General features: G+C 35.4%; 2 protein-coding genes across 2 annotated transcripts in view; one reads left to right on the top strand and one right to left on the bottom strand.

The window, feature by feature from the left end:
- On the top strand, nt 1-10,160 carry LOC106174841 (uncharacterized). The gene is made up of 21 exons (XM_013556547.2): nt 1-142; nt 374-450; nt 722-826; nt 1,209-1,300; nt 1,838-2,006; nt 2,353-2,483; nt 2,678-2,819; nt 3,326-3,502; nt 3,828-4,028; nt 4,282-4,354; nt 4,658-4,706; nt 4,846-5,008; nt 5,257-5,536; nt 5,768-5,901; nt 6,344-6,423; nt 6,666-6,863; nt 7,052-7,127; nt 7,396-7,558; nt 7,977-8,060; nt 8,211-8,275; nt 8,563-10,160. Exons 1-21 carry the CDS (start codon nt 133-135, stop codon nt 8,800-8,802), a joined length of 2,709 nt encoding a protein of 902 aa, XP_013412001.2. The 5' UTR covers nt 1-132; the 3' UTR covers nt 8,803-10,160.
- The window catches only part of LOC106174836 (uncharacterized), a 26,422-nt gene continuing 21,121 nt past the window's right edge, over nt 10,150-15,450 (bottom strand). Inside the window, exons 4-5 of the mRNA XM_013556529.2 lie at nt 15,165-15,232; nt 10,150-13,980 (exon numbers count right to left, since the gene is read on the bottom strand). Coding sequence (XP_013411983.2) covers nt 13,833-13,980; nt 15,165-15,232 — 216 coding nt within the window. The 3' untranslated portion in view covers nt 10,150-13,832. The remainder of the gene's footprint in view (nt 13,981-15,164; nt 15,233-15,450) is intronic.

Consider the following 15,450-nt stretch of genomic DNA (forward strand, 5'->3'; position numbering starts at 1 on the left):
ATATGATGTTGACAAGATGCATTATTTGAACAAATTCTTTATAAATATCAGTTAGGCAAGATCCAATTACGGTCACATGACGTAGCAACATCAAACAGTCTGGGCTCCCATTAGGGAAGGAGAGGGAATATTATGGAAAGAGGTACAGCATTATGTTAAATTAAATCGTAAAATGGACAATGAATTGAAAAACTGTGTAATTGGAGTACCCTTTTTCAATGGCCATGAGTTTTGTTTTCATTACTTATAATTCAAAGTGGCGTTTATCGTGTTAAAAATAACCAATTTAACGTACTGTACCTGTGCCAATAATATCATAATTATTGTATTAATAATGCTGCTGATATGATAATGAGAGTCTTGATATTTGTAGCCCGCCAGCCAGTTGCAATGGAAGCAGTACGTGAAGAAGATGACGAAGAATCCTGGGATGGATCACAAGCATCAGGGGTAAGGAAATTGAAGACAGGATTGACGTTTTTACTTGTAATTGTTGTAATTTCAAATAATACAGAAGGATAATAAATGTTGCTTTAAGATTTGTCAAGTCCATAGCAAATCTAAAGCTACTCCTTAACGAAAGCTAAAAAATTATTGTGTTAGTATTATGGATGATCCACATGTTACAGTAATATATAACATTGATGTCTTAAGTTTATATGACAATTAAGTGGCATGTGAATTAATCATATTTTGACAGCTTTCTATATTTCATTACTAGGATGAAGGTGGAGGGGGGATTAGAAAGAAAGGCCCCAACCAGTTTGATAACTTGTGTGATGGGGTATTGAATGCAATAGCTTTGGTGCATGAGGAGTTACAAGAGGTGAGGTCCCTGTAATTTTGTGTGCAAAAATACGGTATTATTTCATTGTAAAAATACCAGTAATATCAAAATAGAGTAATATGCTAGGAGATATGTTCTCTGATAACTATTGCAGACCTGGACAATTTTATGATTATTTTTTATTTTATTTTTTAATAACTGTTGTGAAAAATGACTTCATCTCTTATCCATAGAACACTATCTCACAGTAATACAGAAATTATCCACTTTATGACAGTTGTGTATCCTTTTTTTTTTAGAAAAATATATGTTTACTTTTTCCTCTTATTAGACTAATTCTCTTTGATTTTGACTTGTGGTAATCATGGGATGTATATCCTTTTTTAAGTCAGTATCTCCTTAACATTTATTTATCTTCTAGTTTTTGGATCTGAAAAATGAGCTGCTTCGCCATGCTTTACCCCCCAATGTCTTGATGAAGATTGGAATTACTTCAGGAAAAGTATACAGGCGGTAAGTTCAGTGACCTGGGACATTTGAATTTACATCTCACCCATGATTTCACCATTTAAACAAAGAGTGACAAGTTATCAGTATCCTTTAAGAAGAAAGTCTCTTCAAGGGTACTGTAAGGGTTTATTATCAAGTTATTAAATTGGCCTGGAAATGGTGTTAATGGGTGCTCAGGTAAAGGAGAAATTTGAGACACCGTTTTTGCATTTTATTACCAAAAATAGGAATCATGACGTCATTGGTAAGATTTCATTTGTGTAAATTCTAAGGAATTTAGGCAGTGAACACTGAAGATTTATCTGTTATCTAGAAAATGTATGTAAGGCAATAAACAATGAGTTTGTTTGGATAACCCTGACAGTACCCTTATACACACAGTAGTCAGTAATTATGGTAATGTATACAGTATATTAACATTTTTGCAAATATTTCTTTTATTTCAAACCATTTAGATATTGGTGATAAAAGTTTTGCTCTGTTTTTCTGCCAAAATTGTCACTTCTTTGTCTCCTATTAATGTAATTCTGTATTCAACAGGATGACAGACCTGAATGAGCCAGTGAATGAACTGGTTCGATTGGTACGGGTGTACTCCACTCCGTGGGAAGAAAAAAGTGCGGCTCTGAAGAAATTACATGAAGATTATGAAAATAAACAAAGGCAGCTAAATGTGGCTATAAAGAGACTGCAGCTTGTGGATGCTCATGTGAGGGGCACAATATTACATACATTGTATAGATTGTGTGTAATAACAAGAAACCTCCCCCTGTACCCCCCTCCCAACCCACTCAGACATTCTCAACTCCTGGATACCCCCCATCCCTCAAAACCTATTGCCCCTAAAGATAATTTTGCTGACAAATAGTCCTGCAGTGTTTTACATTAATCTTTTTTTTTTCGTTGAAAGAAGAAATCCAATAATCAATAGATTTTTCTTTTAATTTTGATTACCTTTTTTGTCATTCAAAGTGGAAGGGAGAGTAATCAATGAACACATTAGTTTGATGTTTAGCACTCATTTATAATTTATAATTCATGTTTTCATATTTTAGTCCAAAAGAATAGCCAGAGAGAAACGCATAATGAATTGGGAGAAACTTTTTGCACGCATGACAACTAAAAAAGGGCATGGCAGGCGCTGGAAGTTTCTGATAGAATCTGTAAAGGAGAAGTCTAAGCTAGGGTAAGGATTAAAGATGAATAAAAGGCTTACATAAGACAGACTGGTACAAAATGGATTCCAGCTGGTGTCTTATTGTTATACAAAGTATCAGTATGAATTTCATTTAGTTAATTGAATATTTTCACCAAGTATGAATTTTATCAGATGTGAAATTATGGAATTGAGTATCCAGGCTACTTGTATCCCTATTTCAGTCTTGAGGTCCTGCAGGGCTATCTTCGTCAACTAGACAGAAGTGATGACGAGGAAGAAGATTGGGATGACGAAGAAGATAATAAAACACAGCTAATAACATCTGGGAATTCAGAACCTGCTGAAAGTGATGATGAACTACAGGTGATCTAAAACATATTATTTATCATGTACCATCAAAAACTATATATTGATTGTTTTTGTTGTTATATTTCACTAGTCTAATATTACTACTGTAATTACTCATTCTTTTCAACTGGGGCTAATTGTGAATTTTTTCAGATACTGTATTTATTAAGATACAAAATTAAAAGGCAGGCTTCCCTAAATTTCTATTCTATGCAGAAATAGCACCACACATGCTATACAGAAATATAATTATGTGATTATAAAATTATGTATTTAAAAGTTTGATATTTTTTGCCCATTGAAAAGATCGAGCCATTATTGTATTTGCAGTTCATAAACTCCAGCTTCCTTAACACTACATTTACAGTTTCACAGCATAACATTTTAAGTTTAAAGAAAGAAGCTGAAGTGAACTTACTTTATAAGTGACGTTTCATTGAGCCAACATCAGAATTTATTGGAATAAATCAATATACCTGAACTTGAAGTTTTAACAAGAAAATGCATTACTGTCTGAGCAGGGTGAAGAAGATGAGGGTAATGTGGGAGATGGCAGTAGCGTGGGCAGCGGGGAGGCCGAGCTGAAGGTGAAGATGCCAGGTCTCCCTGGAGAGGAGGAGGAGGAGTCTTCAGATGATGACGCTGATGACGAGGCAGAAGTTGATGCCAGAACAGAAAGCAGGAAAAGCTCAAGCAAGGTTTGTAGAAGTTAAAGCCTATACGTAAACAATTTTACATTCTTTCTCCTCAATGGAACCTTTCAGAATAGGGGACTAACTAGTGCGAGGGTCAAATATGGTGACCCACTGCAAAGCTTGCCATCTAATCTGCCAGTAAACACTGAATACACATCCCTGGGGAAGTATTCAAGTGGGTTGGCCATATTTGACCCTCGGACCCTATTCTGAATGGGGCCAATGGTGTTTTTTCTCTCATCATTGGGTAAATATCACATGTATCACTGTATAATCAAGAAATGTTTATTTGTACTTAGTTCACTTGCTGCTTTTTTTCTGATAATAGAAAGTCACGTTCGTGGAGCCAGAAAAGCCTGAGATGTCAGACAAAGCAATATGGACACATGAACCCAGTTATGACAGGTACCTTCACATCAGGGTTCTAAAACCTCAGGGTTTGGATGAAATCAGGGACCTCAAATGTGTGATCAGCTACAAAACAGAATTCTTCAAGACAAAAATACTAGATCCTTTACCAGTGGAATCGGTAGGTGCAAAGATACAAACTGGTTTGATTGTAACTAAATACACTAATCTATGATTATGGAAAGTCGGTGCAATAAGATATAGCAAAATCATAACTGTTAGCTTGTGAAGAGCAAGTTTTACTTTTAAGCAATTTATGTTATTTTATGGGAGAAAACATAGTAATGTTTTTAAAAGATTTTGGTATAATATATTTCAATTATTTTGAATATAAGATGGGGGAGTTTATTTGATGTTCATTTTTATTTTTTTAGGAGGATGAGGAAGAAAAGAAACCCAAATCCCCACCCAAAAAGAAGAGGGGTTTAATTGGTACCAAAGCTCCAGGTATTCTTTAAGATTTCATCTTATGTGGTGTTAAAAAAAACTATGGCATTTAAAAAAAGGCTCCATGACTGTTCAGTGTTGCAAATTTCATGTGCTTTATGTTCCTGGGTTTGAGGACCTGTAGATAAATAACAGTTTACCAGCACATCTGGCTTCATTCACACATTTTATAACATCCCATCATATATAACTGATGATAGCCTCTGTAAGTGAATGGACATTTTTTACAGTGAGATATAACTTATTAGATGGCATAAGCTTTACAGGGATTCATATTTTATTGAAATTCAATTTTGTTTACAGTTAAAGAAGAAAAGAAAGAAGAGAAAAAACCAAAGGAACCTCCCATTGTGTAAGTTTTCTATTTATTTAGGTATTTTTATACCAGATTAATGCATATTACTGGTTTTTTATTATTCCACATCGGAGATGTTTCTTCTACCCTTTAAGTCAAAACTGTAAATAAATATAGAATAAATTACACTTTTCAGCTTTGAAGATTATGTGTTCAAAGTGCCCAATGAAGTCGCCCCTGGTGTTAAAAGGCCAGTGAGTATTATTCCAGAACACATCAAGGTAGCAGTGCATCATGGGCCAGAGGAAGAGATGTTTGCCATGGCAACTATTGATTTAAATGATATTGAAAACCAATTGGTAAGTTTTAGAATTTGATAAATGAAATGTGTTGCCCTTTGCCTTGTAGAATTTCAATTGAATGTTGCCATATTGAATAGGTTCAATAGATCCTTTTTGGTAATTCCCTCTATCAGCATTTTTTAATTCATAAATTAAATTTTCAACCGTCATTTACTTTCAAGTGTTGTTGTCCCATTTAAACCTGTACCTCATTCCAATATATATCTTAAATCAATCCTCATACATACACTGCACTGCTATTCCAGGACCTCCCCAGTATTATTGTACCCCCAGATGACCCTGACCCAGATGGAGAAGAGGGCTATGTTACACCCGTTCCTTCGGTGGATGGAAATCCAGCAGCTGCTCCCTTTGACCTCCAAACTGAAAAGGAGGCGTTAATAGCGGCCACATCCCCCCTGTCTTTCCCCCTCTACTCTATACATGCCACTAATGCCGCGGGTGTTCACATGCCTGCAGGAATGCAACCTCTGATTCTCTTCTGGGAGAAACGAACACAACTTCAAGTGGCGGATAAAAAAATTAGTAAGTTTTGATTATATATATGTACATATATCACTGATTCTAGATTTGTGAAAGGTGTATGGTAATGAGTTTGATAGTTCAAACATTATGTACAGTTTGATATTTGTAATTGATTACTTAATGTGCTGTCTTCCATATTTCATCATTAAAGACACTGTCTTTACTATTAGTCAGGGGTTTAGACATTTATTTAATTGTATGTTATCAGAATTTAATTTTTCCTCCACTCAGCGACTGCCTCTGCCACAGACCTTGTGTATGAACTGACCGGCATTGACCTAAGAGTGACCAGTAAGGAAGACCTTCACCCTGAAACTGTGGAGAAAGCTTTATCTGTGATGTCCATGTCCCCAGAACCCACCCAAGTAAAATTTTAGTTACATATCATAAAGGGAATAACTGAGAACAGAAATAGTTTTCTTGACAGTATCAAACAAATGGAAATAATGTGTGATGTCATGTGAGACAAAAAAGTCACAAGACTTTGGTTTATCTCAAGTGATTCCTATGGAACATTTTTGTTTTGATTAATTCCATTGTTTGATTGAACTAGTTTTTAGTGAAAGTTGTTGCGTTCAAACTATGATATTAAAAGGATTACAAGTTAGCATGCAAAGATGCTTCATTGTTGTATGCAAACAGTATGTACATAAGAGTTTCAATTATTCATTCATATTCCAATGCCATCCACATATAACTTACAGGTAGTTGCATGTTAAAAAATTTTTCATCCTTCTCTTTATTTATATTTTACAATCATTTGTAACTTTTATCATCCATACGTGGTGCATGTTTTATTTCTTGAAGGAAATTGTACCAAAAGAAGAGCTGGAACAAGTGATGGAGAAACACAAGGAGGAAATGGAGCTGCTACAACAGGAATACGAGTATGTGCATTGGCAACAGTTGTTCTCTCTTGACAACACAGAAAAGTTTTTATAATGAACATGATTTGTGGTTTATGTATTTACTCATCTCTGTAATTTTATGAACTTTTTACATGTGCATTAACTTTTTCAAGTTTATGCAACTGTTCGTCGCTCTCCAGGAGGACCTATATATATATATATATATATATATATATACATACACACACACATAGTATTTATTAGTATTCTTCTTTCTCCAGAGCTAGGCTACAAGAACTTGCAGAGAGTTTAGAGGATTTAAGAAACAACCCCAAGGTAGTGACAGTGGAGCGGACCAGGACTCCCAGTCCCAAAGTGAGGCAGAAGAGCCCCTCCCCTCCTCCAGAGAGGAACCGCCCCTCATCTGCACCAAAAGAAAAGGTTAAGAAACCCAAGCCAGTTAGGATGATAATACCACAGTATGTTTTACTTTTTGTTGTTTTATAGAGAATTTATTATTTAAAACTCCTTTAGACATGAAAAGTATTATAATCAAAAGAATAAAGGATAAAAAATATTGTTTATTGTCATATTAACAAATTTGCTGCAGAGTATCTTTGTAAAAAACTCCTATGGCATCACAAATATCTTTTTTTTTTTCGTCAAGTCCTCCTACAAGACCAAAGAAGAATTTCCTAGTGGGAAAACCATTGCCTAAATGGGGAGAAACTTTGCCTGAAGATGTAAGCTGATAGTTTATTATGAAATCATTAAATGGCATGTTGGTATGAGCTGTACTAATGTTAATGAAGGTTTTGCATGCCACATGTTAGAATGACTAGGTAAACTTCATTGATTGTACCCAAAATAAAAACAAACTTGGTCTTTGGTGTTGTTTTACTACTTCCACTGCCATCTGTACATTATTGTTTTTGATAATGGTATAGATATATTGATCATTTGCATTCAATATGCACACATGATTAAGTTCACTTTATTTTACATTTCTAGTTCTTTGAGAGAATGCAAGTCTTGCAAGATGAGAATTACAAGAAAAAGAAAGATCTCCATGAAAAGACATTACGTGATATACAAGACACAATAGAGCGACAGCTAGCAACTCAATACAAACTGTCACATGACCCAGGCGGTGAGATGTATGACGCTTTGAGAGGTGGGTACCATAAAGGAGAGATATCAGGGGTGGATTGAGGCCGTCTTCTGGGGCTTACGGAAGATGGTCAGATTTTCAATGTTACATTGATGGGTATCTAATTTTTTCTGTGGGAAGATGGTCAAAAATTGAGAATGGATCAACAAGGATAATTTGGAAGACTGTCAGAAAATATCTCTGGTTCCGCCCCTGGGTATGGGAGTACGTAGGGGATTGAACTGAGATTTGTAATATAACTATTTGCTGCAAGTTTCAGGGTAACTTTTGCTTGTAAGATTTTTAAATTTAAATAATTAAGTTTTTTTATTTCTCAATTTTGTTCTGTAAGTTGGTTCATCTTGAATGCATTCAACTAAAAAATAATGCTTAAAAGTTTACTTAGATATGCCTTAAAGAGTGATTTTTCCTTGAATTTCAGATGTTAGTCTTCCTGCCTTATTTATGCCTTTTAAGAGTGGTGCTGTCTACAACCCTAGAGCTCATCAGTATTTTCATCCTACAGGTGAGTCACGGATTTTGACATCTGCTTTGCCAGGAGACTTTCATGGTTTTATTAACTCATTGGGTCTTTTTAAGTTGTTGGTAAGATCACAAGTAGTTCTGTACCCTTTTTTGATTTTTGTTTGTTATTTTCTTGCATTATTTTTCTCAGGTTCGTCAGACGTCAGGTTATCCCAACCTCCCTCGATGCTGCAGTTGCCGCCATTACCCAAAAATGTATCTTTTTCTTGTTGTGATATGTGAAAGTTATTAATTCTTTTATATTATTGTTTATTTTCTTAATATCTTCTTCCAAACTTTATTTTAATGTATGGCATTAAGAAACATTTGAATATTAATTTATCTAATTTAATTGTGAATTTGCACCATTTGGAAAAGAATGTTTTCCATATGATATGCATTTTCTGCAGTAAATTGATGTTGGGGCTAAATGAAAATATGTACTCTACTATTAACAAAATTCCTGTAAAATTACTGCTTAAACTTCTTTGACTGATCACCAGAAATTATCTGTTGTCAACCTCTTCGACCTGAGCCAAAATTTCCACACTCAAGGACCAGAGTGGCTCTTACAGCAGTACTACAGTCAACAGGAGGACGTACCCGAGAGTCGCAAGTCACGGCGTACCCCCATGACTCCCGCTCCCACCATGAATATGCCGCCATCTACAGTAGGAGGACCAAGGGAAGGAACTGTGGTCTCTCAGAAATCTGAACCTCCACCTGAGACACAGAAGGCGTGAATGGAAGAATACTTTTTTGCCAGATTTGATTTTAATCAGGAGACATGAGGAGAGTTTAATGCAGCTTCACCATTAAATACTGCTGGTAATAATCTTTCAGTATCTCTTGCTGTGTCCCCTGTGGTGCAGTGACAGATCTGTATTCAGTTTAGTTTATTCCTGGTTTCATGGCTGTATTTAACTCTTCTTGTTTTCACTGAGACAACACAAATATTATGTTAGTTAACAGGTTAATTTCCAGACAAAAACTGAAAAACTATTTCAGCCTATAACTGCATAAAAATAGCAGTTTGTTCAGAATCAAAGTTGCTCACAACCATAACCATATTTTTAAACCTTCAATAATACAATAGACAGAAAATACAGTTGATAACCCTTTTAATGTCAGACCAGTAGTTTTTACTGTAAGGTTGTATCCTATAGAGACAAAAAAAACCTCCAAATGACGTCAGGTGAAAGTGTAACATTTCATTGTTGGGGGGAATACGAGAACTAAGAAGCATTCTTTGCCTTTTTATTTCTGATTGATTTAGATATGTTATCTGGTAAAATGTTGCATTTTATGACTAACATGTTATGTCCGCCAGGTGAACTGGAAACAACTTTTCTTGTCCTAGGAAAATATCACATCTTGTGAAAAACATCTGTTAGGAATTTGAGATTTGTGAGATAAAGAGGCAAACTGTCTTGATATATTTTCTTTATATCTACACGCTGCTCTTGAAGTCAAGGTTTAGGCCAATTTTAAATTTCTTTCAATTGCTCAAATAACTTTTTGGCACCCATTTTATTGCACCATGGCATCTCTGTCATCAGTGTCAATAAATATGTAGATATACCATACCAAAACACAATAATGTTTATGTAAAGGTGTGGTTTCAAATTGAAATAAATGTTCACAAGAAAAATCCATTATTTTACTATCTACAAGGGAAAAAATGACATTTTAAACGCAAGCAGATGTTTGTCTTTTACATAATTTTCATATGCATCCTTTTGTATTAAAATATTGGAAAAGAAACATGCATATGTTTTCAGGTGCACATTCTACTATACTGTTGTTTATTGTTGGCCTGGGTAGGGAATATTTCAATTTTTATTTACTTACAAATTCTGTATCTTACACTTCATGTTGTTGACTGCTATGGTGTATGAACTGAAAGGTTGGTGACTAAAAAGTGCCTTTACTTTTATCAAATACTGACCACATATTTGTCTTAGGTTAGTACTTCCCAAAGATCTGCTGGAGTTTAGCCAACAAATGTTTTGATCAATTTACCTGCTCATGTATGTGTACATCTTGTATATAACTGTATAAAACTGAATTTGAAAAATGCAATAAACACAGTCATTTAGAATGGTCTTTTTATTCATTTCACTTCTCTTATACAAAACTACAAGTGCACCTATCATACATAGAGTTTACACTTTTGGACAAGTTTGTCTCATTATCCGTTAATGAAAATATGATTTGTCTAGATCAAAACAATAAATAACAGTAATACCTAAAAATAAATACTGCAAAGAATTCAAATTCTCCAGTATCATTAACACACCTGGGAGACCCAATCTACATTTGAAAAAAAAAAGCTGAAAAAAATATTGAAAAGAGATGTTGGCTTCCATAAGGGCAAAAAAGCCCTCAAAAGAACTTAAATGTCATGCAAGTAAAATCTACGTAGCCATATACTGTCATTAAATTAACCCCCCCCCCCCTTCCCCATTCACTATGCATTCTACAGGACTATAAGCTACAAGGTGCACGCAAATGTAGTCGGTCTCTCTTATCCGTCATTTCTCACCTTACAATACCTGTCTTCTGAAACAACTTCTTTACATTCTTAACATATTTACATCAATGAAAATGGCCAAATTCACAAATTTACAGAATTATTTCCACAAGCAACTTGATATAACATTTCACTGGTCACTTCATCCTACACATTGCTGATACAGCAAACCAACTACGGTAAAACAATTACTTATTAAGCAGTGAGCAATTAAAAATCTTCAAATACCACACAAATCAATGTATTCGCACATTCAAAACTCCTCATATTTGGTCAGGTTCAATTCTGGATGTGAATGTAACAGTTTCCAATCGAGATCATTTGGACAGTAGGCCATGAACAGCTCCCTCTATAGCCAGTTTACAGAAATCAAATCCAACCTCCAAGTCATTCCGACAATCCTGTATGATTTTTTCCCACAAGATATTGGAGGGTCTGCTGTCCAACAACCTTACCCCATTGAAGTTTCAGGACCTGAGATCAACGTGTTATGCCACAATTAAAGTAAATTAAAGTATAATGCCCTAGTGACTGACAGAGAGTGGACATAGGTCCACCTCTCACAAACACTTGTCTTTAATGCCTTTCTGTAGGATTAATGTCTGCTAGGGAATAATAACATCCTACATGCAACAGAGAGAAAGAGAGAGAGAGAGAGTATTAATAATTCATATCATTGCAGATTGACCGACGGCATTGCAACCTTCCTGTCTGCAAGCAAGACATGTCTATCTATAGAAGATAATTGAACATTTGTCCAGTGATGATTTTTGGTTAGGAGCATGCCATGCAGAAATCTTTTATTTTTTAACTTTTGAATCCTGCAAACTTAAAAAAAAAAAACTAGTGTTTTCTATCTGGAAAAAAGGAATGAAAACAATCTTCAAGCAACATTTTCAGTTGCCAACAAATGAGACTAGAGCCTTGAATGAGATAACAGGAGCTCATTTTGCCATCAATGTCTTAGCAAAATATTTCAACCGTCCTGATATTGCTAAGAATATTTGGAAAAAGCCAGATGTAATATGAAAGACGCTTGAATTAATGGAACAAGTATGTGCACATTGCTCAACTAAGAGAAGCAATAAATATACCAAACCAATGCAGAGTTGTTATGTGAAAGTTGCAGCATCTAATATTTGACTATTAAATAATCAAACAAGCTCTGGGTGTTGTTATCTTTTTCAATATCATCCTGTTTTTATGCTTTGATGTTTTTTACTCATCCTGTAATGCAATACATTGCGAACCCAAGGTCAAAGGTCATATGTCCCAAGCCTCCTTGTCTGTAGTATCCATGTAATACCACACAGCCCTGAGAGTGTCTAAGAGGTAGGCTTTGGTCTGCCTTCATTGATAATAAGACTAAATCATAATGATGAGTAGCATATTTTATGGTCTCCACAGATTTGGATTCAGCTATATCGATGTTGCAAATTTGCATAAGTGGCTTCGATGGAAGGATTGGTCTTCAACTGAAATGGCCTTCCCCAGAACTTCCTTTCCTTCACTGGCAGTGACAAGGTTTCATTATTGCTAACTCCCCTCTGAGGTAAAACGTGTGTGAGCAATGAGAAGGGGTGCTCTTCCTGTATTCAAGCAGGTGATTATGACCCTTAAGCTAACAGTTTTCCCACTCGATAAAGATGGAAGATCCTCATGGGAAAATTGCTGGAAATGCCACTTATCAAAATACAAATTGTATTAACTGATATATATTAATCATTGATTGAACACAACAATTTGTATCATGCAATTATGGGTTTTAGACATGAGATGTTGACCCCAGTGATAAACATCTTTTTTTTTAACATTCCTGAGCGGGTGACAGAGTATTTTCTCTTCAATTCTGATGACAGGCTAATAATCACATGTTGAATCATATTTTCAACTGAGATCGAAAATCAAGCACACATACTTTTACAGGAATATATCACCAAGAAAGACAACAGAAAGAGAGAAAGACAAAAGATAATTATAAAATGCACATGCCTCCATCTATGACCAAGTGTCAATTGTTACCTCTGATAATGCATATGCATGTACATAACCATGTTTGCAAAGTTTCAAATATTACATTGCAATATGTGAAAACCAGAAATAATTTCTTCTTGCAAATTTCCACTCCACAGTTCAACTTTCTTTCTATCTGACGTCAATGGCTTTAGAACTGCAGAAATTTCTGACTCATCCCAATAGATAACAATAATTGTGAAAAACTGATTTGATAACAGATCCTTAAATAATGAAAGCACTGCTATGTTCAAAATTCAATGCCAAGGATAATATTTTGGACAAAGCAGTGTCACAGGAGTTAATCCAGCAGAAAACTGCCACTAATGTACAATCAATGTGGTGAAGAATGGTGGCACATTAATCCATTAAATCCAAGCTGATCCAGCCAGCCATTCATGGTCCATCTCTTCCAAAATGTCTGGATCCACATCTTTTTAGATAATACAATTTCACTATAATCTTCTGGGAACCACAAAATAAAGGGACACCAAAGATATTATTCAAAAGCCATGACTCTGAAGGCTAATCAGTATGTGATGACTTCTCTAGAGCACAGCATTTACTGTCTGGATTTCATGCTAAATCATTTATGTATCACATATCTTTAAATCTAAAAATACTATCCAGTTAATCATCTCATGCTAACAGAGGAAATAAAGAGAAATTTTGAAACTGTATCATTTGTTTTTCCATTGAAATGGTGTCATGTATACACATCATTTCTAATCCAAACTTGACAACATCTTAGCCTGAAACATTGAGACTTATGTGACAAACAATATCACGGTGATAAATGACGAGTGTTTATAGGGAGAGTCTGCTTACTGTCCCCCCCCCCCCAAAAAAAAAAGTAAAAAAAACTAGTATGAGTTATAAAAACATGTATCATTTTAGCACACAATACATGCTTTCATGCCTCTTCTTGTATTTAATAGTTGTAAATGTCTATTATCCTTCCTTGAGACTTTCTCCCCAATCCTGTCATTTCCAACTGAAACAGTCTTGCTATCTCATTAACACCACATTAGCTTCCATCTTCACTGTTTGTGGCTCCATCTACAGCCTTGCAGTGATACCACATCAGCATCTATCTTCACTGTCTGTGGCTCCCCCTACAGCTTTGTAGTCCACAGTATAATGCCTACAATGTATGCAACTTGCAGTGGAAACCCCCTTTAGAAAAAAGCTTGAAGAAACAGTACATTTTGATTCCCTGCCTGTGTTTTATTTTCTCCGACTCTTCCTGTATCGTATGGGTCTGTAGATGGATGGGTCCAGGTTAATGGCAGTATCAGGAGGTAAATCTGAGATCGGAATGACACATTTTGCATTGGATGCCACCTGAGCTTCTGAGACCCATTCATCCGGTAATCTAAAACAGTAAGAAAAAAAAGATAACGAGGATTGATATGAGACATGCAAAAATCATTAGTTCAAATACAATAAGAAGCAATTTCTTAAATTCAATCTGTACAGACACTAAAAATAATTTTTTTAGACTAATAAAAAATTGACCCTACATGCGTCCAGAAAACTCTCAGCTACAAGTGAAATAAAACAAAACCAGACTTCAGGCCACATAACCACAAATGATAAGTTTTCTTAATTTCTTACACCTTGTGAACAAATCTTCGTGCCTTCAGTTGGAAAGCACACAGATGCTATCAATCTCTCAGGAGTGATATTGCTAAGTTTTATTCCCTGTGTTGTTTTTGCTAATACTTCAATAACTGACTCCAGCAGGCTCTTGTTGGTTTTTCTTAACTGAAAGGCTGCAACTCTTTACTTTGGATTGAAATATAACAACATTTAATCAAAACCACTGTTTTTTAATAGTCTGTGATAGTGGGCATTAGTCTGGGATAGCTCAAGTCAACCCTAACTCTCCGTGTTCTGTAAAAGTCTTCCACACTACCAGGACAGAGGATCTCATAGGATCTGGACCTCAGGAAATGCTTACTGAAAGGTTGAAACTGTTATTTTCATGACAGGGAAAACTGTCAAATACTGTTCAGAGCACTGGTTCTAGAAACTTCTTGTTTTACACATGACTGCACCATATAGATCTGCTGCTGACCTGGGAGACTTCTTATAACGGACATGTAGCCTAGCTAGCCATTTTAAAGGGAATTCTTTTCTAAAGAAGTAGATCATTTTACCCCCTAAGTTAACCCAAATTTTACACAGGCAGAGCATCTAAATCAAAGTGGACTTTTTTGGCATAAAGGGCAATTCTTTTGAACCCCCTCCCCCTTTCCTTCCAAATCTCCAGCCTATGGACCTGTACAAGAATCTGGGTAGTTAAACCAAAGAGAATCCAAAAAAGCTCCCCGTTACAAACACAGTCTTAAGACTCATTGACAGCCAGTACATCTGTAAAGACTGTATTCACCTGAGCAGTCTCATTACCTGAGGAAGACGCTCTAGATACACAACGAAATATTGGAAATATGCAACATTTACAAAGATGTTGACTGAGGAAGAAAAAATTACTGCTTTATGATATGCAGCGTAACACAGCTGATAAATTCTTCTCTGATCACTGCCAGCACTTACACATCTTCAGGACTCCAACGAAGCAGGACCTTCACCTTCCCTGTCTCTTCTGTTCTTCTACATATCACCTAAAATAAAAACATAAATCTTAATTAAAACCCTTCCTTGTCAAATGTGTAACAAGTCAAATATTCATCAATACAAAACAGATATAGGGAAGACATGGTTGTTTAAAGGAACTTTTATCTTTTATGTTATTGTTTTGAAGGTCATTTTGGGGTCAAGGTCATTTGCAATCTCTTTCTTTCTCATCAATTCTACTAATGTACACACTTAAGAAGTAAGC

This window comes from Lingula anatina, chromosome 1 (genome assembly GCF_051362555.1).
Source record: "Lingula anatina isolate TDL-2025a chromosome 1, LinAna3.0, whole genome shotgun sequence".
NCBI lineage: Eukaryota > Metazoa > Brachiopoda > Lingulata > Lingulida > Lingulidae > Lingula > Lingula anatina.

Coding starts and splice junctions, on each gene's coding strand:
- LOC106174841 (XM_013556547.2), top strand. Junction 6,424..6,665: donor CTGCTACAACAGGAATACGA/GTATGTGCATTG, acceptor TTCTTTCTCCAG/AGCTAGGCTACAAGAACTTG. Junction 6,864..7,051: donor GTTAGGATGATAATACCACA/GTATGTTTTACT, acceptor TTTTTCGTCAAG/TCCTCCTACAAGACCAAAGA.